This window comes from Phaseolus vulgaris, chromosome 5 (genome assembly GCF_000499845.2).
Source record: "Phaseolus vulgaris cultivar G19833 chromosome 5, P. vulgaris v2.0, whole genome shotgun sequence".
NCBI lineage: Eukaryota > Viridiplantae > Streptophyta > Magnoliopsida > Fabales > Fabaceae > Phaseolus > Phaseolus vulgaris.
Window position 1 is genome coordinate 8,346,182 of NC_023755.2, and position 26,736 is coordinate 8,372,917.

The 26,736-nt window shown below is 37.2% G+C and overlaps 3 protein-coding genes across 3 annotated transcripts; 2 read left to right on the forward strand and 1 right to left on the reverse strand.

The window, feature by feature from the left end:
• Window positions 1–408: 408 nt before the first annotated feature.
• Window positions 409–3,193, forward strand: LOC137835078 (putative Peroxidase 48). Its single transcript, XM_068643417.1, has 4 exons — window positions 409–837; window positions 1,384–1,581; window positions 1,922–2,087; window positions 2,465–3,193. The coding sequence occupies exons 1-4, from the start codon at window positions 532–534 to the stop codon at window positions 2,947–2,949; spliced, it is 1,155 nt and encodes a 384-aa protein (XP_068499518.1). The 5' UTR covers window positions 409–531; the 3' UTR covers window positions 2,950–3,193.
• Window positions 3,194–5,766: 2,573 nt separating this feature from the next.
• LOC137833919 (uncharacterized) lies at window positions 5,767–7,443 on the forward strand. Its single transcript, XM_068641987.1, has one exon. The coding sequence runs from the start codon at window positions 5,767–5,769 to the stop codon at window positions 7,441–7,443; it is 1,677 nt and encodes a 558-aa protein (XP_068498088.1).
• An 11,641-nt stretch (window positions 7,444–19,084) lies between these two features.
• LOC137833920 (uncharacterized) lies at window positions 19,085–20,195 on the reverse strand. The gene is made up of 2 exons (XM_068641988.1): window positions 20,121–20,195; window positions 19,085–19,975 (listed from the first exon to the last, which is right to left on the reverse strand). The coding sequence occupies exons 1-2, from the start codon at window positions 20,193–20,195 to the stop codon at window positions 19,085–19,087; spliced, it is 966 nt and encodes a 321-aa protein (XP_068498089.1).
• Between the last annotated feature and the right edge of the window lie 6,541 nt (window positions 20,196–26,736).

Sequence of the window (26,736 nt, forward strand, 5' to 3'; positions counted from 1 at the left end):
GTATTGTACAATCTGGTCTAAAAAAATGTATTTTGAAATAGAAATATGTATTTTGAATAGCACAATCTAAAATACAAAAAATTATAAAGTTCTTGATTACACAATCCAAAAGTTCACCGAATCATGCATTCTAGAACTAAAATTATAACACGAAAATGAAACGCCTCACCGCCAACCACTACACAACACCACCACAATCGCCACCAACCACCACCTTTCACCAACAATGAAATCCAACCAAAAGCATTCAACCACATCTCAAAATGCCACACCTCCTAATTTATTTTAACAAGGGTCAATTTGGAAATTTCAAATATATGGGGGGTGCTATTTTAAACATGGGGTGGAGATTGAAGTAGCCCTTTGAGCATCCGTTTATTCCACCAACACAAGAATAACTACTTATCCAGTTAAGCGAGTGACATAGCTAGCAACTAAAATAACTTTCCTACCGGCCCTTTCTTCCCGCTTCTTCTTCTTCTTCTTCTTCTTCTCTTGTCTGCACCAAAGATTTTGCAGAAACAACCAAAAATGCGAAGCTGCATCAACCTCTGGATCGTGGTTGCTCTCGTTGTCCCTGTCCTCCTCTCTCTCAGAAGGCCTCGAGGTGAAACCAAAACCCAAACCGCTTCGTCTTCCTTCTCCGTGAAGCTTGCCAACTCATTGCACTTCAACAAGAGGATCCGAGACGGCTCCAATCTCGAATATGATTTCTACAGGAACACGTGTCCCCAAGCCGAGGGCATTGTCCGTTCAGCGCTCACGCGCATCTACTTCGACCATAGGGACGTTGCTCCTGCCCTGCTTCGTCTCTTCTTCCATGATTGCTTCATCCAGGTCCTTCTTTTCTTTATGGCGTTCCTTCTTTATTGATAAACTTTTGTACTTTCTATCGAATTGGGTGTTTTTTTGTTTTTGTGACTCTTGCTCCCAAGATTTTGAATTTAGTCTTTGCTATGCTAATTCAAATGCCTCTTTCTTGATTGCTTAGGTTTTTTTTCTTTTGTTTCTGTACCTTTTCTTGATTCCTTCTGCTAAGTTGACAGGTTCTTGGGACCCTGTGTTGTTTGTGTGCTCAACCATTTAATACTGCAGTTTGTACTCGGAATATGAATAACCTAAATTTTGATCATGATCTTGTGCCATAGTAGATCGTTGATTTTCACTTTTTCTCTGTGCAGTTTAATTTTGATGTGTAAAAACGTTTTCTCGGTTAATTAGAAATTAGTTGGACAGGAATTTGAAAATAATTAGTACAATGGTTAATAATCTTAGCATTCTTGTTTTATGATAATTTATGATTGGATGGCATTTGAAATAGTTTTGTATACATGCAAACAATTTCTTATTTGCTCTGTTGCATTTGGGGTGTTGATGAATCAGGGGTGTGATGCTTCGTTGCTGTTAGATGAGAACGATGGTAATAATAACCGTTCCGTGGAGAAGCAGGCTGTGCCAAATCAGACATTGAGAGGTTTTGACAAGATTGACTTGATAAAGGAGGAGGTGGAGCAAGCGTGTCCTGGTGTTGTGTCTTGTGCTGACATAGTTTCTCTTGCGGCAAGGGATTCCGTTCTTCTGGTACATATTTCATTCTTTACAATTCACTTGGGTGCTTACTATATCCTGGGTTTCAATGTTGTTCTGATTGCATTATAAACAAATTTTTAAGATCATTTGGTTTCTTGCGTCTTAGATTCATTTGTTTTTGTCTTTCTTTGTTTCACTTTTGTGCACAGTGAATCATGTGTTTAGATATTATCTGATAAGATGAACAATTTATCTTTTCTTTCTTAACAATGATATCATGATTTGAGGTGGTAAAGTCTTTAAAAATACCATGTTTGTTGCATGTACTACACTTGTTAAAAGTCCAATATCATTGCATCTATGATATGTTTTATGTACATGGCCATGACAGGCTGGTGGGCCTTTCTATCCCGTTTTAACCGGTAGAAGGGACAATCATCAATCATTTTTTAAGGAAGCAACTGATCAGATTCCCAGGCCTGATGATAATGTTACACGCACATTACATCTCTTTAATCTAAGAGGATTTAATGCAAGAGAAACTGTCAGCCTTCTTGGTAGGTTCTCTACATTTGGCTTCATCATATATATATATATATATATATATATATATATATTTCCCTTAGTTTTTCATTTAGCTCTCCAGTCTTAATAAAATGTAATATAGTCCTCATTAATGTTTTGCTTCTTTCTTTATATAGCCTCATTGTTAAATTTGTTAATTTTCTTTTCATGTTTTTTGCTTTTCGATGACTTTAAATTTCATCCAAAACGAAAACCTGCGTTTAGTAGGATAAAAGTGTAAGCAAAACTATCACTTAATACCATGCGATATATAACTCACTTCAGTTAGTAAGACAAAGCTTCTTTATTGCCATTCATTAATGAAATTTGAATAATGAGTTTGATTGATTTGATTGATGATGATACGAAGGAGGACACAACATTGGAAAAATTGGTTGTGATTTCATTCAGCAAAGGTTATACAACTTTCACAACACAAGACAACCAGATCCTACTATACCTCTTGATTTCCTTCGCCAGATGAGATTAAACTGTCCAAACAACTCGAACACCAATATAGATGAGTTTGTGACTTCAAAGCCTACGAGCAGTGATGTTCACTCTAAACCGGGGATGTCATACATGCAGGCATTGTCATCTTCAGTTTCATCAGGTTCAACATTTGACACGCACTACTTCCAAAGCTTGCTAAGAGGAAGAGGACTACTTTTTGCGGATCAACAACTGATGGCTGAGGATAGAACTGCCAAATTGGTCTCTGCTTATGCTTCAGATGATGGATCAACCTTTCGCATGGACTTTGCTAGGGTCATGTTGAAAATGTCTAATCTTGATGTTTTGACAGGACCTCAAGGTCAAGTTCGACTCAATTGCTCCAAACCTGTGACATCTTGAGTGAGTATATATGTACATATCAAATTGTTCATTCTTTTGTACAGTTTGGTAAACCAAATTAGATTTTTGATGGAATATACATTGTGGCTAGTTTTGGTCATCTAAATTGTGGGGTTTAGTTGCAAAAAGAATTATGGATTGGGTCACATTGTAAAAAATGTTTACTCTATGGAAATGTGCTTTCATTTCTCAGCATACAAAAAAATAAAAAGCAATTCCTACTATCATGGAAATGTTTACTCTATGGAATATGATCCATCCACTAAATCAAATATATATAAAATTATGAGGTACCACTTTGTTTCATACCATCAATTCACAATATATTTACATTCACTTGATAATATTTTAAACAGATATATTACAAACAAAATTTCATTTTAAGTCACATATTTACATATTTTTTAATTAATGAAACTCATTTACTGGGTAATGTTAGTTCTGGTCTTCCAATTTAATGTTTTTAACTCTTCCAAATTAGCAAAATGTTGTTTTTAGTCCTTTAGAATGAATTTGAAGGAATAAAAAGAACAAAAATATATTTTTTTAATAGTCCCTTAAAAGTCACTTTCTTCACATTGAAAGAATAAAAACAACAAATTTTTAATTAAGGGATTAAAATAAAAATGAATTCAAATTCAAAGTAAAAAAAATATATGGAGAAAGTATGCTTACTTGCGATTATGCTAAATGATGTTAATGCTTGATTTTCTAATTATAAGACAATTTGGTCTAAATGATCGTATCAAGTATATAATATACACAATTTAATATTCATAGATGAAGGCAATCTAGATGAATTTTTGTTTTTTATCATAAGAAATAATGTGGTTAACTGATGTATCTATTTAAAATATGATTTTTTTTTATCATAATAAATAATGTGGTTAACTGATGTATCTATTTAAAATATGTTCATATGATAAAATTACAAGATTATCTCATTTAAATGTTCAAATTCTACTAAAGTTTAGGTGTTTATAATATGCAATGCAACTTCTAGTGAATCTAAGGTTTTTACCTCTTCAAGTTAAAAAGCTTTTAAAAATATTGGTGATGTATTCCTTAATGAAGGTCTAGTTGGACTTTAACCTTTTAGAGGTATAAAATATCAAAATATTGTTATGGAAGCTAGTCTACCCATTAGACCAACTTAAAGAATAAATCTTCAAAAGATTAAGTAGATATATTCTCAAGTTTAAGAGTTGTTGGAGAAATGATGGAGAACTCCTTGACATCATGCTTGCTTGTTCTTTGGTAGAAATATGGAGAATAGGGACAAAGTGCATTAGAATTGAATTATATTCAGGTTGGATGTGTAAATGATGCAATAGGAGTTAGGCATGCATTGAAGAGCTTAGGTCAACTTCATGTGGTTTCCCTAATTCACTCTCAAAAGTGTTAGCAAAAAGAGTGAGACTTTGGAGAGAAAAGCTTAAGAAAATTTGGCAACAATTGAATACTAAAATCAAGTATGTAAATTACATATACCAACTGCCTATTTATATTTATAGAGGAAGGAAGTTTGCAAACTAAGCTTCTAACCTTAGCTTGCATTATAAATTAGGATTAGAAACCCTAACTTGCTGCCCAAGTCTCTTAACCCTAGTTTGGAGTGCAAGCTTCTCCTAGGGTTAGGGTAAGACGTGTTGTATGTGTTGAAGATATGAAGCTTTAATGTGTCAAATCCTCATGAAGCCTGAAGCTGTGTGATGTTTTAGGTTTAGGTTTTGGTTTGGGGTTAAAAATCTTTGTAAGATTAGTTTTGAATCTCAGACAAAACTCATTTCAATTAGTTTTAAAGATTAAAGAGTTTTTTCATGCAAAGGGAAAAACAACCGATTAAAATGTCAAGATAATCGGTTGTTTGTAACTTATGGAAAAGAAGGTTTTGAAACTATTTTATAACTGACAAGAGCATTCAACCAGTTAAATCGTAGTTTTAACCGATTAAATGTAAGTCTTTGTAACAACTTTTTGAAAATCTATTTTGACTGATTTGCTTGTTTAGATTTGCTTCAACGTTAGCATTTCAAGTATTATAAATATGGTTTTTATTCAAACGTTTCATAAGGGAGATTAGATTGATGAAACATAAACTTTTGACTCTGAGTTGAGATTGATTTGAGAGATCACCAAAACTGTTTGTGAAAAGGTTTTTCACCAAGTTTTAGCAAGATTGCTTTGTGCTTTGATGTGGTTCAAAGAACTGATCAATAGGGTGTTGGTGTATTGTGTTTTACCAGGTGTTTTCTAATCCTGTTCAAGTTCTTGTAATTGTTCATATAACATTTTGTATAACTGTGTAAAATCCTGTAAAGTCAGTGGGATTCTGGCTTGAGGTGGTTGTTGTGTGCAAGGAGGGTGAGTAGGCTTTGTGGGATTCAAAGTCACCTCTTTGTGTGTGGTGTTTGTGTAAATCTGTGATTGATTGCATAGTGAAAACTCAGTGGTTTGACTGAGGAATGGATGTAGCTATGTGATTGAGTGAACTAGTATAATTTCTGTGTGTGATTCTCTCTATCTCATCTCTCATTAAACTGTTTGTATTTTCCGCTGTCATAAACAACTGGTTAAATCGCAATTTTAACCGATTGATTTTATGTTTCCAGTTTCTGTTTGACTATTGAATTGGTTTTCTGAGTTGTTTGTTAGAGCTTCATTCTAAGCAAAGCATTTGTGAAAATAGTTTGAAAACAATTCACCCCCCTCTTGTTATAGCCATCAAACCTAACAATTGGCATCAAGAGCAAAGTTCTTGAAAGTTACTCAAGTTTTTTATTTTTGGTTTTTGAAAATCTTTTGATGGCTGATAAAATGCCCTTTGGGGAAGGAGCCTCAATAAACATGCCACCTTTGTTTTGTGGAGTTAATTACCAATTTTGGAAAGTTAGAATGAAGATTTTTATACACTCAACTGACAAAGGCATTTGGGAATCAATTGAAAATGGTCAATTTGTACCTCAAGTTAAGAAAGATGATGTTTTAGTTGATAAACCTTCATCTGAATGGACAGAGGCAGAATCTAAGAAAGCTAAATTTGATTGGATAGCTAAGAACATTATAACATCTGCTTTGAGTAGTGATGAATTTTCCAGGGTTTCGCAATGCAACTTGGCCAAAGAAATGTGGGACATCTTGGAGGTCACACATGAAGACACAAATGATGTAAAGAGAGCTAGGAAGCATGCTCTGATCCAGGAGTATGAAATCTTTAGAATGCAGAAGGGAGAATCAATATGTGATGTGCAAAAGAGGTTCTCTCACATTGTGAATCACCTTATGAGTCTTGGTAAGAAGTTTGATGAAGAGGAACTCAACATCAAGGTACTAAAGTGTCTTGATAGAACATGGCAACCAAAGGTTACTGCCATTTCAGAATCAAAGAATCTCACCTCAATGACTGTGGCATCTCTTTTCGGCAAACTAAGAGAGCATGAAATTGAGATTCAAAGGCTTGTTGTTCAAGAGAGTGAAGACAAGCATAACAAGAGCATAACACTCAAAGCTAGCAAACAACAACATGTTTCCAGTGAAAGCGAAGAGGAAAACATAAGTTTGTTATCAAGAAAATTCAGCAAATTCTTGAGAAAGAAACAAGCTTCTAAAATGTATGATTCAAAGAAACCTAGTGAATTCAATTCTAATAAGTATACCTATTATGGTTGTGGTGAACAGGGACATATTAAGTCTGAATGCCCAAATAATGAAGTCAAAGAAAAGGGAGACTTCAAAAGGGAGAAAAAGAGAAAAACAAAGAAAGCTTATATAGCATGGGATGACAATGATGTCTCATCCTCAGGCTCTTCAGATGATGAGGAATCTAATCTTTGCCTTCTAGCATCAGTAACAAGTAGTGTGGATTCTACTTCAACAAGTAAAGGTACCACCTATGATCAATTGCTTAATGCTTTTTATGAAACTCATGATGAAGCCAACCGATTGTCCCTTTCTCTCAATCGGTTGAAAGGATTAAATAACTGGTTAGAAAATAAAGTTAAGGATCTTGAGAAAGAGTTGTACAAAACCAATGAAGTTTTATTACATCTGGATTTAATCTACAAGAATTCTTCTTGCAGTTGTGAGAAAATGAGTTGTGAAAATTGTGAACTTCTTGAAAAGAAGATTTGCTATCTTTTGAAAACCTTGGACAAGCTTACAACTGGAAAGTTCAACTTTGAAGATATTTTAGCCTCACAGAAATGTGTTTTTGGAAAAGCAGGTTTGGGATTTTATCCTCAAAACAAAGAGACAAAAATTGCAAAACCTTTTTCAAACTTCCCAGAAAAACAATTGGTTAAAAATTCGTTTCAACCGGCTGTTACATGCTTCTATTGCACGAAGAAAGGCCATTTTGTCAGGTATTGCATGTTTCGTAAATCTCTTGTACCTAAAGGCATCTATAAGTGGATTCCAAGATGTATTGTCAATACAAAAGATAAATCTAACACTGAATGTCCCAAATTCTTTAAGGGATCAAATCTTAAGATTTGATAGTTCTATTTTGCAGATTTCTGATTTCTTTTGAAAGGTTCAGCAAGGACTGGATGTTCTGTACTTGTCAACATATTAGAGTCTTGTGATGGTTTCCTTGAACTTCTGTAATTAGAAAACCAGTAATCTAAGGATTAAACTCTCATTCTTTGTTAAAGAGCTATCAATGTACAAAATTCAATTCAATATGCATCTCTATGTTTCTATGAATGATTTCTATGTGCTCCATCTTTTCTCCATATGTTTTGTAGCTTGCAAATATGTGAAAACCTAATAATTACATGCAACATGTATTTCTGGTTTAAAACATATTTTTTTTTCAGAATAGAAATTTAAACGATTGTTTCCTCGAAACAACCAATTATTTCTGTCAGATAAGCTCTGGATGAATCTTTTTTTGATTTTTAATTTTGGGATTTGATTTTCTATTAAACCTAGTGACGTGTATGGTCAAACTTGCTTTAATTGATGTTTGAATACAATTTAACTCTGGTTCATTAGCTTTTAATAGATCAGATCTCTACCTATCTTGAAAATCAAATATGTCTTAAATTCTTGGTCAAATATCACATGTGAATTTGTACTTTCTGATTTGACTGACCATGTCATCTTTATTTTTATGATTTGATTCGTTTTTATGTTGAATACAATCAGCTTTGACCAAGGATTCTCTACTATAAAACCCAATGCATTTAGCTACTGTTTCCACTCACAAATAACCAGTTAAACTAGAACTGTTATTTCTATCTTTCTTCAAAATTTTTCTTTGCAGAAACTATTTTTGATTTAAGCAATGGCTGGATCTCCTCCATCTGCAAAAAGAATGAAGTCCAGGGGTGTCAAAAGCTTTGGAAAGCTTGAAGGTTGGTTTGCAGGAGATACCAATCTCATCAACAAGTACCTACTAGAGACTAGTAGAAAGAATGTGAATACTCCAAAAGTTGTTTCCTTCACTTGGATGAAACAACAAAAGTTAGATTCTGTAAGGAGTGTCCTCAAAGAACAAAAGTTGAAAGATTTTTGGAACTCACAGGGAACATTTATCCTGATCTTATAAGGGTATTCTACATTAACCTTAGTTTTGATGGTGACTCACTTGTTTCTCATGTCAAAGGTGTAGATATGATTATTAAAAATGAGGATGGTCTGCTATGACCGCGCTGAAGTCTTCTGGACTAAGAATCAATAGGGGAAACCTTGAAATTGTGGAAGATTTCAACAAAATCCAGTTTTACAAAAGTTGTCTCAAGAATCCCCACTCCAAAGTGAGGAATTTTTCTGTTGGGGGTTGAAGCTTGATGAAAGGCTCGTGGCCTTCATAGTTTCATGGATTCTCACACCTAGGGGGAGCAACCTTATGCTATTTTGATTTCTATGTTCCTTCACTATTTTGAAGTGGATATAGAAGGAGAACTAACAGAAGTTATCAAGCCCTCTAATGAAATCAATAGTTGATCCCTAAGCAAGATGAGATTGGTGGAAGATGGATAAGCAAAGATGGTGATTATGCTGGCCCAAGTGAAACCAATGAAAGAGATGAAACTGAAGAAGCAACAATGCAAGATGATCCTGCTGCTGGAACTCAAGAAGGAATGCATCATGATATCAACATGGAGGAAAGGGTGTCAAGCATGTCATCCTTTGAAATGCAAATGCTAAATAGAATGGACACCTTTGCTGACAATCAAAGGAACCTTCATGAGATGTGCGAATCAAGGTTTACAAACATGGACACAAGGTTCTCTACTCTGGATGAACAAATTGAAGAAGTACAAAGGTAGATTTTGGAACTGCAATTTCAAAGGGAGGATAGCCCTTTGTTTTAGCTTAAAAAGTTTTAAATTTCTTTTATGTTGTTTTTAATCCTACCTTTTGTCTATTTGATAAGACAAATAGGAGGAGAAGCGTTTGAGAAGTTGTAATGTTCTTAATCTTGTGTGTTTTTTGTTTTTTTTTGAACATTGTTATTACTGCTATTAAACTGTTTTAAGTTTCTGGAAGTATTTGAAATTGTGGTTTCTCGTTTACATTTTTTCAATCGGTTATCTCTGTATTATAACCAATTGTTCTTTTGAAGGTTCTGCTTATATTTGAAATTTGTTATACAATACTATTTGTTTGGATTAGACTATTCTGTGTTTGTTCAGTAATTACAGGATTCAAAAGATTCTAAACAAGGAACATTTTTGAAAAGCATCGCAGGGATTTGTCTTCATCAAATAGGGGGAGATTGTTGAAGATGGGAAGCTTTGATGTGTCAAATCCACATGAAGCCTGAAGTTGTGTGATGTTTTAGGTTTAAGTTTCGGTTTGGGGTTTAGAATCTTTGTAAGATCAGTTTTGAATCTCAGACAAAGCTCATTTCAATTAGTTTTAAAGATTAAAGTGTTTTTCCATGAAAAGGGAAAAACAATCGATTAAAATGTCGAGATAATCGATTGTTTGTAACTTAGTTGGCCAAAAAGGTTTTGAAACTGTTTTATAAATGACAAGAGAATTCAACCGATTAAATCATGGTTTTAACCGATTAAATGTAAGTGTTTGTAACAACTTTTTGAAAAGGTGTTTTGACTGATTTGGTTGTTTAGATTTGCTTCAACGTTGGCATTTCAAGTATTATAAATATGGTTTGGATTCAAACGTTTAGTAAGGGAGATTAGATTGATGAAACAGAAACTTTTGAGACTCTGAGTTGAGATTGATTTGAGAGATCACCAAAACTGTTTGTGAAAAGGTTTTTCACCAAGTTTTAGCAAGATTGCTTTCTGCCTTGCTGTGGTTCAAAGAACTGATCAATAGGGTGTTGGTGTATTGTGTTTTACCAGGTGTTTTCTAATCCTGTTCAAGTTCTTGTAATTGTTCATATAACATTTTGTATAACTGTGTAAAATCCTGTAAAGTCAGTGGGATTCTGGCTTGAGGTGGTTGTTGTGTGCAAGGAGGGTGAGTAGGCTTTGTGGGATTCAAAGTCACCTCTTTGTGTGTGGTGTTTGTGTAAATCTGTGATTGATTGCATAGTGAAAACTCAGTGGTTTGACTGAGGAATGGATGTAGCTATGTGATTGAGTGAACTAGTATAATTTCTGTGTGTGATTCTCTCTATCTCATCTCTCATTAAACTGTTTGTATTTTCCGTTGTCATAAAGAAACGGTTAAATCGCAATTTTAACCGATTGATTTTCTGTTTCCAGTTTCTGTTTGACTATTGAATTTTTTTTTCTGAATTGGTTTTCTGAGTTGTTTGTTAGAGCTTCATTCTAAGCAAAACATTTGTGAAAATAGTTTGAAAACAATTTACCCCCTCTTGTTATAGCCATCAAACCTAACGGTATGTTGCTTATAATCCAAGGTTTAGGTTTTGAAGCAAGCCTCTACTCTATTCCTTGGACACAAAACCCTACTCTAAACAACTCAGACTGCAAAGCTTTAAATAGTTCAACCTAGAATACAAGGGTCTAAAAACACAAGAGTATCCTATACTATTTTGTACAAGGCTTAAAAGGAAGAAATTTATGTTGTTCTAATCCCTGTACTTCATTCCTCTTAGCCTAAATTGGTGATGGTTGGATGGACCTCGATCAAACCCTTTCTTTTGGAAAAGTTCTATCCACAAATCCTCAACATACTTCAAGATTTCCACCTTTATTTTAATTTTACATTCCATCGAGTTCATGGATCTATTTATAGAACATAGAACACATCAGAAGCATATTCATGTTGTTTCCTTAAGCTAATTCACTCACAAAAGTATTACTAAAGGAGTGAGACTTTGGAGAGAAAAACTGCAAAATTTGCCAGCAATTCAATACTGAAATCAAGTCTGAAAATTACATAGTCCAGATGCCTATTTATACACAAAGGTAGCTTGAAAGCCAAGCTATTAATGCTAGCTTGCATGAAAAGCTAGGGTTATAAACCCTAACTTTTAGGCCAAGTCTCCTAACCCTAGGTTGGTGCACAAGCTTCTTCTAGAGTTATGGTAAGACATGTTGTTTGTTGCTTGTCATCCCATGTTTAGGTTTTAAAGCAAGCCCCCTCTATGCCTCGAACACAAAACCCTACTATAATCAACTCAAACTATAAAGCTTAAAATAGTTCAGCCCATAATACAAGGTTGTAAAAATTCAGGAATATCCTATACTACTTTGTACAAGGCTTAAAAGGATTATATTTATTCTTTTATGCTTCCTCTACTTCATTCCTCTTAGCCTAAATTGGTGGTGGCTGGATGAACCTCTATCAAGTAAGGTTGGATTTAAAATATGCATAGACCTTGTGTTGTATATATCTTATTGATGTTGAAAAAAGATGGAAAATGAAGAATGTGATGTGATTATAGAGCCATCAACACCATTACAATAAAATACAGGCACCCGATTTCCTATGTATAATGATATGCTTGATGACTTGCATGGGTCCACATTGTTTTCAAAAATTGATCCAAAGATTAGTTATCAAAAAATTCAAATAAAAGGGGGTGATACATGGAAAACCGCTTTTAAGATCAAGTTTGGCCTATATGAGTGGTTGGTAATGCCTTTTGGCCTTACTAATCCATCCAACCATTTCATAAGGCTTATGAATCATGTTCTTAGGGATTATGTAGGAAAATTTGTAGTTGTTTACTTTGATAACATTTTAGTGCATAGTTGTAGTCATAATGAACATTCAGATAATTTGAAACAAATTTTATTAGTACTTAGAAATAACCATCTATTGTCAGTGTAGATAAGCACACCTTTTTCGTAAATAGTGTCATCTTTTTAGGTTCTGTAGTCAATAAAAATGGAGTTGATGTTGACCTTTAGAAAATCAAAGTCATCACCTCACTCCAAAAATGTGCAAAAATTTAAAAGCTTCCATGGTTTGGCAAGCATTTATAAAAATTTATTGCTAACTTCTTTTGTCTAGCTTCATTGCTCAATTAGTGAATAAGGATGTAATATTAAGGAAAAACATGAGCAAAGTTTTCAAAAGCTTAAGGCTCAATTCACCAATGCACTTGTTCTAGTTTGGTCTGACTTTTCCAGAACTTTTTGAGTTAGAATATAATGCATTAGGAGTTGGCACAAGTGTAATTTTTGTTGCAAGGAAGGCACCCTATTGCTAATTTTAGTAAAAATATTCATGGTACCTCTCTCAAATACACCACTTAGGTCAAAGAGCTTTAAACTCTCGTAATGACCCTTTAAACTTAGGAACATTATCTAGTGTCCAAGGAGTTTATTACTTATAGTGACCATGAGCCACATAAATATTTGAAGGGACCATGGACCCAACCTTTGTGTATTAAACCCTGAACTTGTATTTGGATTTCTTTGTATTCTTTTGGGTTGGTTCTATATACATGCCGATTTGGTAAAAAAGCTCTAGGGATAAAGTCAATATGATTTTCAATGCCTTTTAGAGGGGTAAACTCTTAGGAGGATCTTAAAAAAATATCTCTTTATTCCTCTAACAAAGACTCCAAACATTTAGAACTATTAAAAGTGAAGAAGGGGAGGGAGAATATTTCAAACACTTATAAGGGTAGGGAATAAATAATTCCTGACGAGCCAACATTACCTTCTTCACTCCTCTTGGTGTGATGAAAAGACCCATTTTGACTTTACTATTTTTCTTCTCACTTTTCTTTTCATTTTCTCTTTTCTTTTTCATTTTTATTTGATCCTCATTAACTTCTTTAGGAGAGAGAGGTTTGGGTATGACCTTATGCCATTGGAAGTTGAAAGAGATTTTGTTGATAAAGACATCATGTTAGTTTTTTGATCATATTTCCAAGGCCTACCTAAAAGTACTTGTGTGGCTTCCATGGGCACAACATTACACAAAACCTCATCATCATAATTTCCAATGACAAATGTTATGAAGACTTGTTTGTTCAGAACTATTTCGCCCTCTTTCACTAAGTCATTGTAATTTATAGGGCTTTATATGAGAGATAGTGAGTAATCCAAGTTTCTCCATCACTCTTGTACTAGTCACACTTGCACAACTACCCTCATCTATGATCATGAAACATAATTGGTTGTTAATAAGGCAGTTGGTATGGAAAATATTTTCTCTTCGTGTTTTGTCAAAAGGTTTTTGAACTTGTCCCAACATCAGCCTTACCACCAACAAGTCAGCTTCACATGGTGCTTCTAACTCATCCTCACATAGGGAATTTGAAGAGGTGGGGGAGCTAACCTAGACAATTGAGAATTGTGATCACTCATGACTATCCCCCTCGTTTTATGACCATGACTCTCTTATTAGACCAATTAGAAGCAATATGCACAAAGCCTAATGCTTAAAACATTTTATTTAGGATGACTTGGAATTAGAGGACTTAGGAGTGGAACTAGAAAGTGTCTCTAGAATTCCTATTTTGTGGGGTGGGTTCTCTTGAAAAATTGGAAGGAAATTTTTTATTTTTAAATTTATTTTTATGAGTACTTTTCTTAAAAAATATTTTTTCAAAAGTTATGATTCAATCTTGATGGCTAGGTGAACTAATTTTTCTAAATAAGTGTAATCATATATTTTTTGTTTTAATGATATTTAAATGAAACATATCTTTTGAGATAATTATAAATTATTTTATGTACTCATATGCTTCAAAGATCAAAATTTTATCAATATTGGAAAGTTTTAAAAAATGTTGTACTAAAAGAGAAAATTTTGAAAAAACAAATATATAATTTATTACAAATTTAATCTGGTTTCAAAATTAAGTTTTGATAATTAAAACTCAGTTAAAGTCTGATTTACTTCAACATTTAAAATTTATACAAACTTAAAAAGTTTTTGAATACATGTTCCAAGTAAAGTTTCTAGTATAAAAGGTCTTTTAAATTAGGATTCTGAAATTAAATGTATATGATACTACCCATTTGATTTAAAGATGTACAAATATATAATGATTTTGGAGATTGACATTAGGAGATAAACACTCATGATGTGTAGCAATCTTCATATCAGAAGTTTCCTCTTAGAATGTCTAACACGAAAATAATAAAGAGCAATGTAAGATTTGTGCAAACATCAATTACATAAGATTCAAGTTCAACAATCAAATATTTACAAGTGAAGAAAGATTTCAAAGTCCAATGGATTGATATTAAATTGGTTAAGACGCACAATATATAATCATAGCAGAAGTTACCTTATAATGTCTCAAATCATATGTATTGGAGATTCATGAGTCAACGTACAAAAACACTCAAGTATAAAAATATTTTGTAGATCAACATCAACATAAAACTACTTAAGATACGAAATAAATATTCATAGCAGACATTTCCTTTTGAAGCGTCTAATGCCAAAGTGATGAAGTGCAAAACGAGATTTGTGTGTCTTTATGGATTGCTATTTACAAGCTTCAACAATCATCATTCCTAAAGATTATTAAAAGGACTAAAGCTGAAAAATAAAATTGAAATTAAAATTATAACACTCATAGTGTTCTAGAGACAATTATGAAAACACGTTAGCTGCAATTCAACCAAAGCCAAACTTATTCAATATTCCAACACCAATTCAGTTGCACCTCCACCAAATGCACCAGTGTAAGTTTCAATTTCAATTGTGGAAATTATCTAAACCAACTTCATTGCTTCGCACCAAACAATTAAAACAAAAGAATCAAGTTCGGTAAGAAAATTTCACTGAAACTGACTTTTTTTTTTTATCAACAAAGAATGGAATTAAAATTAGAGGAGATACAAAGGGGTATCTCAACCCTTTTACATAAAACACCATCATAGAAACAAGAGGTTGAGCTGTTTGCAATAAAACGCTGCAAACGCTAGCACTAAAGCAACACCGTACCTCTAATAACGCTAGGAAAGCAAGAACACACAGAATCAACAACGTCAACAATCATCCCCACATGCCACAGCACCTCCTTCCTCCTCTCACACTACATAGCCTAGCATAAGTCGGAGATTTGTGTTTTTTGAGTAATGTCCACCAGCCAATCTCTTGTTTTTGCTATTCATCTGTATTGACTCGCCAGTATAGAATTGTGGCCAAAAGTGGCTTTCCAGTGTTGGCATTCCTCATTCTCCTCGCCACGCGACGAGTTACCCATACACGTTGCATAATTTCGGCGACCACCAACTCCACACAGATGGAGAACGCCGCTTCCTCGACCGGCGATCTTGTTGACCTTTGCATATCTTCGACGAGCACCGACTACGCACACATGGAAATCACCGTTTCGTCGACCGACGATCATGTAAACCTATGGAGAACGCCACTTTATCAACCGACGATCATGTTAACCTTTCCATACCTTCGGCGGCCACCGGCTACGCGCGCATAAAGATCGCCGTTACATCGACCGACGATCATGTTGACCTTTGCATAACTTTGACGACCACCGACTACGCACGCATGATGATCACCGTTTCATTGACTGACGATCATGTGACCTTGTATAACTTCGGCGACCACCGACTACACCCATATGGGGAGCGCCGCTTCATCGATTGGCGATCATGTAAACCTATGGAGAACTCCGCTTTATCAACCGACGATCATGTTAACCTTTCCATACCTTCGGTGACCACCGACTACGCGCGCATAAAGATCGCCGTTACATCGACCGGCGATCATGTTGACCTTTGCATAACAACTTTGACGACCACCGACTACGCACGCATGAAGATCACCGTTTCACCGACCGGCGATCATGTGACCTTGTATAACTTCGGCGACCACCGGCTACACCCATATGGGGAGCGCCGCTTCATCGATCGGCGATCATGTTGACCTATGGAGACCACCGCTTTATCAACCGGCGATCATGTTGGCCTTTTGCATACCTTCGGCGACCACCGACTATGCACGCATAATCGGTGCCCGCTACTTTAAAGGCTGCATAGCAATTCTTGTCTTCTGCTTTCTCCCACTTCATCCATGCATTAACTTCTAGAAGCGCAAAAATCTCTCAGCTGAACCCCACAGTACACACATGGTGTTCGTGTCCAGATATATCAGCTCCTTTTCGTATACTATTACAGCCCAAGGAAATGCCCATCCATATCGGCTCCCAGCATGACCTACGATCTCCAAGAACTCCCTTTGCAACATTCCATCAAAATTGCTTGGTAGAGCAGAACTCAATGAGGCGCGAACACCTTATACCTTCTAAAGAACCTCCCTCACTTCCTTACTACGCCATACCTGTTCCAGCCCATGCTTGAACCACTCAGCGAACCAAGAGGAGGCACTGGTTCAGATACAAAAGCCAGTCCGAGAAGGCGTACGAGAAAGCTGATGTTTTGTGCTTTAGCCACAACCAGGACTGTAGCTGCGCGTTCTGGAAAATCTCATCGGAGTCAGGCACCCCTTGTCTAAAAGCCACTATGTTCCTGTGCTCCCAAATATAGCTAACAGTGGCCGCCCAAAAACCTAACCATACTTGATTCTGTTGACTGGACAAATGTGTTAGCTGGAAATTCATAAAGTGATTCATGAGATCTTTATTTTGGACACCTAGAATACCTATCCACCTATAACACTGAGACCACACTTGTTGAGCAAAACCGCATTCTAGAAAGAGGTGTTGAGAGGATTCCTCCGACAGGTTGCAAAGAACACAACGAGTTGATGTCACCTGCACACCTCTTCTCAACAAATTAACCCTATTAGGAATTCTATCGATGAGAATTCTCCAGGCTGTCGTAAGCACCTTGGGCATGGCTTTAGCTTGCCATAAGAGACTAAACACACCTTCTCTTGCAGTTGAGCATTGGTGATTATCCAACATAGAGTACGCTGACTTAACAGAGAACATACCCTTCTGGTCCCCCTTCCATATAAGCTGGTCGAGGGAATCCTTCCACACAACGCCCGTACTAAGTCTGGACAAGAGTTCTTCCTCCATATCCGTCTCCCATTGGAACCTACCCCTCCTCCAGTTTAGATTCCACTGCCAGGTAGTCTCTTCCCATGCTCCTACCTCCCCCACCCTTTTACCTTGATCAAGAGACAAAGAGAAGAGTCTAGGGTAAACCGATCTAAGACATTCGTTCCCAAGCCACACGTCCTCTCAGAATCTCACTCTGGCTCCATTACCTACTTTCCACCCAATGGCCTTTTGGAACCAACCGTCTTCGACACCCTCAGCGCAGATTTTAGTGAGATCCTTCCACCACCATGATTGGTACTTCGACCTCAGGTTCATATTTTCTGCTCCTGTACCGTATTTAGATGATATAATCTCTTTCCACTTACCTCCTTCGCTACTCATGAGCCTCCATCTCCATTTAGCCAGGAGGGCCACATTAAATTTCTTCATATCTTTCACCCCCAAGCCTCCTAGCTCTAGAGCCTTACACACATTATCCCAGCTTACTCAAGATATCGACTTAGTCTGCTTCCCCCACGCCCATAGGAACTTCCGCTGGATGCTATTGATTTTATTGTACACTGCTACAGGGGCTTTGAAAATGGAGAGATAGAACAGAGGAATGGCTGTGAACACTGATTTCAACAAACACCTTCGTCCTGCCATTGAAAGAAATCTCCCCTTCCAAGAACTAAGTTTGGCTTCAACCTTTTTAACTACCGGATCCCAGAATTGTATCTTCCTCGGGTTACCCCCCACCTCAATCCCCAGATATTGGAACGGAAGCTTCATCGTATTACAATTCAGAGTTTTAGCATACGTGCTCATGGCAAAACTGTCCACTTTAATACCAAATAACTTGGACTTATGAAATTTGACTTTCAGACCCGATGCGATCTCATAACACCGAAGGATAGCCTTAATTGTAAAAATGCTATCAAAGGAATCCTCACACAAAAAGAGTGTGTCATCTGCGAACTGTAGCAGACAACATTCGACATTATTTCTTCCCACCTTGAGCCCCCTAAGGACATTCGTTCTCAGTGCTTGTCTGACCAAACCTGTTAAACCTTCAGCAACCACTAAGAAGAGGAATGAAGCCATTGGGTCTCCCTGTCTCAATCCCCTAGAAGGTTTGAATTCCTCCGTAGGACTCCCATTAACCAACACAGATACTGACGATGACGCCAAGCATCCTTTAACCCATGAGATCCACTTATCATGGAAGCCTAGCCTGTGTAGCATATCGAACAAAAAACTCCATGTCACCGAGTCGTATGCCTTTTCAAAATCCACCTTGAAGCACACCCCGCTTTTGCCATTTCTCTTTATATCCTCAAGGATCTCATTGGCCATAACAACGCTGTCCAATAGACCTCTTCCACTAATAAAGGTTGACTGACAGTCATCAATGATAAACGACATAATATTCTTCATACGGCTTGACAAGACTTTAGTAATAATCTTGTATATTACACCAACAAGAGATATTGGTCTGAATTGATCGAGCGAGGACGGATCTCTTACTTTGGGGATGAGCGCAATAAAGGAGGCATTACAACCTTTCGGGAGAGAACCAGTAGTATGAAAAAGTTGCACTGCTGCCATAACATCCGCCTTAAGCACTTCCCAACAACTCTTAATGAAATTGAAGTTGAACCCGTCCGGGCCCGGGCTTTTTGAGCCTCCACATTCCCATACGACATTCTTCACTTCTTCCTCAGTGAAGTTGACTACCATATTCCTGCTTACCTCCAAGGGCAACGACCTGAATTCCACCGAACCCAATTGTACACCAAAGTCCTACGTAGCCATGAATCTCTTCTCAAAGAGAGACTTTGTTTCCCTCCTTATAACTTCCGGTTCCTCACACCACTGAGAGTTCACCACAACTCCTTTGACCTCATTTTTTAACCTTCTCCATCCAATCGTAGAATGGAAGAAATTGGAGTTAGAGTCCCCATGCTTTAGCCAATTCACCCTTGCTTTTTGCCTATAAATGGAATCTAGCTTTCTATTAACCAACCCCAGTTGACTTAGCAGATCCAGCCTTCTCTGCCTTCCCTCGTCCTCTAGAGCATCAATGTCATCCTCCCCGTCTAAATTCTCAATTTCCATCTCAATACGTCTTTTTTCCGATTCCACACAACCAAAGACCCTTCTATTCCACTCTTTAAGATCAGCCTTTAAGAGTTTCAGCTTTTCTTTCAGAGCGGAAATGCAATTACCTTCCATCTGATATGATTCCCATTTACCCTTTACCATTGCAATGAACCCTGGTTCCTTCAGCCATACATCGAGGGTTCGAAAAGGTTTAGGCCCCCAATCTTTAACACATGATTTTAAGACTAGAGCGCAGTGATCCGAGACGACTCTCTGTTGCACATACTGTTTGGATGCCGGCCAAATTTGGAGCCACTCTTCAGAGACCAGAAATCTATCCAGTCTACTCTTTGCTGTGCCATTCGCTTTAAACCATGTATACCTTTTCCCTACACCAGGAATGTCCATCCAACCATTATTTTGAATAAAGTTGTTAAAACCTGCAATCTCCTTCCTTTGACTTGAATGGCCTCTAATCCCTTTCCTCTCCTCAGACCTCCTAACAGCATTGAAATCACCACATAGACACCAAGCCAAATTTTGATACGATTGCTTGAGAGTCGTTAATGCTTCCCACAAGAGAATTTTGTCCTGTAAATTACATGCTGCATAAACATTTACCACCACACAATGACATTTTGTTTTTGAAGATGATAGCCCGCTATAGCGATAAAGCCAGTCCCGATAACGTGGCTTCCATACTCAAAAGCTTCCTTATTCCACATAGTTAACATACTTCCTGCCCCATTAATCCCTTCATGATGGATCCATCCAATGTTACTACTCTTCCACAACAGAAAACATCTGGCATCTGAGAAAGAGGACGTTTTCGTTTCCTACAAACAGAGGAAAACAACCCCCTCCTTAGACACAAGGTGACTCAAATACCTTGCTTTTGTCCCCCCTCCCAACCCTCTAATATTGAGACTAATTATAATCATGATAACTCCTTCACACTTCCCACCCAAGAGACCTCTTTATCATCCTTATCCCTTTCCTCTAGCCGATCCAATTCTTCAACTAGATTCCCCTCGCCCCCTGGACACTCCAATCCGAGATTACGTCCCAACTCCCAGATTCGCACTGATTCCGCATCCTTGACGTCCAGTTTCAACCGATCGTTGCAATGATGAATGTTTGTACTCGATTCCGCCAAGGAACAATGGCTAAGCCTAGAAACAGGGTTTACCCCATGAAGGAGTGTTCCTACTCCCCCATTCGACCTCCACTTTGGTTGTGCATTCTGCGTTCCCATCCCTCCCGTAGACCTCAGTCTACGAAGTTCCGGTGATGACTTACAACCAACTTCTCCTTTAGACAAAGCGTCGTGTTCTGCACTTGATTCTACACCGTTGGTCCTCTTACACCACTTAACACTTCCGCTTGATTGGGGGTCTGAACTCCCCGTAGATGAGTTCTCTCTCTCGCTACTACAGTGGACAGCTTGGCATGGGTTAATATCAGATTCATTCACCCGTGTTTGCAACTCTGCACAATGATTCCCCTCTTCCTTCGTACGATGTGAATTTGACGCAGCCATGGTAGCATGCCCTTCCTTCCCACTTCGACTAACCGTTTTTCCCCCGTTACTTCCTGACATTGGGCCCCTTAGCATTCCTTCTTTACTAACCATACCTCTCATTGTTGATTGGGCCTGACCTTGCTTCGGCCCATTTGTTGGGAAATTGCACCCATAGGCCCCTTCTACTAGGTTAGCCAGCGAGTCCTGGAATGCCTTGCATGCGTCGTTGACTTGGCTCACAGCAGCTAAAGCTGCTCCTCCTTCAGACCCTCCTTGCACACGTTTTGCCATTTTGGGGAAAAAGAACCCACCTTTAGACTGACACCCAATATCGCTGGCAGCCTTATTCTCTAAAAAATTTTGGTTCGATGGTATCGAGGTTTGGGTCAACCCCACCACCTCGGGGTCCTCATCCCGCCACGGACCACCGTCTTCGCACTCTTCCCCTTCATCGGACAACCTTTCAGCGTGGTATGTTTCCTCCACCACGGTATCCGAAGACGATATACTATCGGAAGATTCGTAGTGGTCTTCGTGACACAAACATTCTCCTCGTTCTCTACTAGATATCTCCTCTGTAATGACAACATTACAGACCTGCCCGTTGATCCTATACTCCTTCGCCATATCCACTTTGCATGCTTTACGTACTCTAACCTGCAAACGGGCGAACTCCAAATTTTCCCATTGTCTAGTAGACTCATCAATTTGTACCAGAGATGCTACTTCTCCAACCACCTTCTTGAAACACTGTTCACTCCACAAGGTTAAAGGGATCCCATAGCACCTTACCCAAACTATTTTATGCTCTGCGACATGAGATTCAGACCAGGATTTAATGTCATCGAAAAGGGAGACGAACCATTCTTTATTGAACTTAATGATATCCTCCAATCTATCACCGTCTTTGGGCGTTAGCAGCTCAAGGTTATCACCCATAACTCTTAGCTTGATTCTGCTCATACCCCCCTTGAAAAATTCTTCATTCAAAGTATCAAAGGACATAGAAGGGGACATCCATCCAACTGCACTCGAAGCCAACCACGCCGGTGTGTTAGGTATTATTTCAAAAGCAGGGCCCGTCCATCTACCTTTTGAGTGTTTACGCACAATCTCAGCATAGGATTGTTTAGGTTTTTGGATCTCCTCCTTTCGGACTGTTCTATATCCGCGCCAGACCTCCTTCTCCTCCTCCTTCATCTTACCCTTAGAGCTCCTTGCTCGCAAGGCAGCATGTCTAGATATGCTTGGTCTTCCTTTCTGAACTCCGACCTCTGCTCTCCTATATTTCGGGAAGTTAACGTGCAGTTTCAGGTGGCCAATATAAATCTGGTCCAGTTTCTTTTCCAGTCTAGCCTCATTGGGGACTGGGTAAAATCTCACAAAGCCATATCTTCTTCCCCACCTATTCAGCCACCTAGAAAGGAACACCTCTTTCACTCTGGCCCATTTTCTGAAGATTCTATACATACCGTACTCTCCATGACTGTCAGGGAAGTTGGAGAAGAAAGAAGTTGTGGAAATCCCTTCCCTAGAGTTGTTCACCGACGATGCTATCTTGATATCCGCCTCTCTTCTCCAGGCTTCTTCCCTCTTCCCCCTCCACCTTGCTTCTTCTCCTCTACCACAATCTCTTCCCCCTCCACTGAAACTGACTTTTTTAGCTACTTGCATTGATTTTCTTCGAAAATCACCGCTCTAGTTGCGTAGCACATGCTTGAACAATTTCGAATAGAGAACAATTTTACCGGTTCATCTTAATCTCAATTTCACCGATCTTTTACGCCAGTTTTAGCAGTAAAACAAACTCTAGTCACGACTCTATCTTTTTTGGGCGAGGAATTTACAAACGCAACAGAGAAGGCACTGCAGCTTTAATTGGATTTCGCACTGAACAAATTCTTCGTCAATCCTCATAATCGCTTCTATATTCCGTTTTAAGTATCGCATTAAGAAAATCTAAGCAAAAGATGAACGCGCATCTCGATTTTCAAAATCGATTTCAAATTGCAAATAGAACATATTTTGCTATTTGCACCACTGAAATTGCTCGTTGCAACACGGAAATGTTTTGAAACTTTCTCAGAACTGATGTTTCACAAAATGATAATGTTAACCTAACTCTAAAGAAAATTGCTAATGATCTAATGGCCATTTAAAAACTCAAATATGAAAATAAAAAACACTTAAAAGTTCTAATCTGGATGAAAATAAAAAACACTGGAAAGGATCCTATGTGGAAAGCTTAAAAAATATTGTAATTCGGAAATTCAAAGCACACTAAATGAGTTATGATAAATTTAGACTAAACATGATTCTAGAATATATATATATATATATATATATATATATATATAATTATAAAATTAAAATTACTTGATTATAAAAAAATAACCGAAAAATTTGAAGAAAAATAAAGAAAATTCAAAAGAACACATATAAATCTGAGTATTTGTAACTCAACTTCTTCAATGTTTTAATTGATTTCTTCTATGGAAGATGATGAAGTTGCGAAAGCATCAAGAAGTGTAGATTGAATTCAAATTTGGAAGAGGAAATGAAAATTATGAGGTAATTCTATTAAGGCCAAAACCTAGTTTCTAGAGTGAGGTTGACTCAACACTACTAGGAGTTACCTAGGAAAAAAAAACAACTTTAGAGTGAACTTTAATAAGTAAAAGTGTCTCACAAATTTGACAAAATTTATTAATCTCATCAAGATTATTTTTCACATGCAGGACTCTTATTTATAGGAGAGGAAACTTGTAAGGCAAACTTCTCAAACCCTTACCCTAACCTTAACTTGTGGAGCAAGCTTTTTAAAAAGGTAGTTCGCAACCCAAGCTTTAAAGCAAGCTCAAACTTGACATCCAACTAGCTTGGTGTTAACACTCTCTCCTAGGATTTGCTTATTTACCTTAAATTTTTCATGGTCCAAATAATATTATACTCTACTTGGTCCAAAATACAAGGCCTAAAATAAATTCCTAAACCACCCTGTACAATTATTTACAAGGCTAAGAAGAAGGGAGATTCTTCAAGATTGATCATTTCTCTCCAATATGATTCCTTATCTTCAATCCAAAATGGTGGTGGTTGGATGGATATCATCAGTTCTTTCTTGAATCACCAATCATCTATCCTGAACTAGTCAGGATGTTATGGCAAAATGCAAGATTAGTACAAGGAAACGACATTGTCTCCATGGTGCTTGAAAAAGAAGTGATCATTAATCAGATTATCATCAGTGAGGCAATCAACTGTGAAAGGGTCTTAACTATTTTACCCTAAATGGGAAAAGGTTTATTATGGAAGTGGCACAGTAGAACAAAAGTTGTATGTTAAGAAATTCTCATAGAAACTAGTTGGTCAAAAGGTTTACTATAAGAAACACTACATCAAAGAAAAATCTGGAAATAGTTGTGTAACAAGAGCCTTCTTCAAAAACATAGTTCAAAAGGCCATGTAACTGAGTATGGAAGGTTTTTTATTTACCATCTTTTTGGCATTCCTTTGAATCTTCCACACCTGCTATTCCTAAACCTTAATGAACTGTCTGCTTTGCTATCAATATATCTACAAGGAGTTCCTACAAGTTGGAATATTTAGAGCCTCCACACTTAGGTCCATTTGAGAACCTTAAACTCAGAAGACATTCTGAAGAAACTTTTCCATGATGTTTCTGAAAAGGAAAAGGAGAAGAGCATAATAGAAAGTCCATCAAATGTTATTTGTCCCTTTGCAAATGATTATGGATCATTAGACGATCCACCTACTATTGGGACCAAACCTGTTTTAAAGACTTGCTACAACTTTGCCCTAAAAAGAAGAGAACTTCTACTTCTCGGGAAATGATGAAGAGAAAGAAGTCAGAAGTATCCCTTGCATATAGCCAAAATCCATTAACTTAAAGGACATTGTGCTTGCCTCACTTAAAAAGAAAAGAAAAGTACATAGCAAAGTGTTTACTCTCCTAAAAGTAATCCTTTAGATGATCTACCCCTATCTTCTCATAAACACTCAACACCTACACATCAATCTCCCATCCAAACATCATTTCCCATAGCTAAACCGTTTATACCTCAACCAACATCTACCAAAACTAGGTCTAGACAATCCAAGTTTTCCCCTCCATTCACATGGCCCCTTTTCTCTATACCACACAATAGAGACTATCAACCCAAACCTCAAAATTGTTACTCATTCAAACTCGCTTCCCATACCTACTCATCTTATGAAACATAACATGCCAAACCTGGCCTCAACAAACATCTAAAATCTTTAAGTCACCCCGAGCCGACCTTAACCTACCTAAAGATGTTATTATCATACTAGACCCTCCTACATGGAAACACACAATTTATCCTTCAAATCTTAATTGGCTACTTGGACCTATCCAACCTCACCCTACAACCTCTAGACTGATTAAGATTGGCAAGCCTGATAGTACTCTATGTCTTTGGCCAATAGACCAGATGATCAAATCACTCTCAACATATATAGATGATTTCTTTATAGATATTATGGATTTGTGCAAGATTGGTAACATCGAGATTTAGCCATTTGTGAATAATCATATGTTTATTATTCCTCCAACCATGAAAACATCTTTGGACAATGAGTTCAAGGTTCAACTAGACATGATTTGTCCTCGTCCTCTTGCTTTTAACTTTAGGATGCTTAAGAAGTCTGCTCTTTCTTCGCTCAAAAGAATTAAAGAAGTTCCTAATACAACCCCTATGGATTAAAGTTGTGAATTCAACAAGGAACAATGGTTCATTAAAACTCTGAATGAAGATGAATCCATTTCTATTTGGCAAGATAAATTAGCAAAGAACTCACTAAGTGCTTATTCATCTCATATTCTCGGTAAAGAAGTCTTTCATGCTTAGTATAATTGTCCCATAGTTAATTAGTTGTCATTTGTAAGGCCTTGTCGTACTTAGTCATCAGATGCTCTTATAATGATTTTTCTCCAAGAACCTAGTTTTACTTTCTAGAAATCGGAGAGGTGTAGAATACTCGTACTAGAAAGGTGGAGAATACTTGTACATGGAGAGGTGTAAAATACTTGAACCAGGAAAGATGGAGAATACTTGTACTCGGAGAGGTGTAAAATACTTGTACTTAGAAAGGGTGGAGAATACTTGTAGTTAGAGAGATGGGGACTACTTGTACTTGGAAAAGTGGAGAATACTTGTACCTAGAGAGGTGGAGAATACTTAATACTTGTAGAGACAAAGAATATTTATACTTGGAGAGACGAAGAATACTTGTACATGGAGAGGTGTAAAATAGTTGTACTTAGAAAGGTGGAGAAAACTTGTAGTTAGAGAGATGGCGACTACTTGTACCTAGAGAAGTGGAGAATACTTATACCTAGAGAGATGGAGAATACTTAATACTTGGAGAGACGAAGAATACTTATACTTGGAGAGATGGAGAATACTAGTACATGGAGAGGTGTAGAATACTTGTACTTGGAAAGAAAATGAATGCTTGTACCTGGAGAGATGGAGAATACCTGTACACGGAGAAGTGGATACTACCTGCAGGAGAGGTGGAGAATACGTGTACTTGGAGTGATAGAGAATACTTGAACTTGGAGAAGTGGAGAATACTTATACATGGAGAGGTATAGAATACTTGTACCTAGAGAAGTGGAGAATACTTGTACCTAGAGAGGCGGAGAATACTTGTATTTGAGAGGTGTAAAGTACTTGTACCTAGAGAGGTGGAGAATACTTGTACCTCGAGAGATGAAAAATACTTGTACCTAGAGAAGTGGAGAATAGTTGCACCTAGAGAGGTGAAAAATACTTGTACTTAG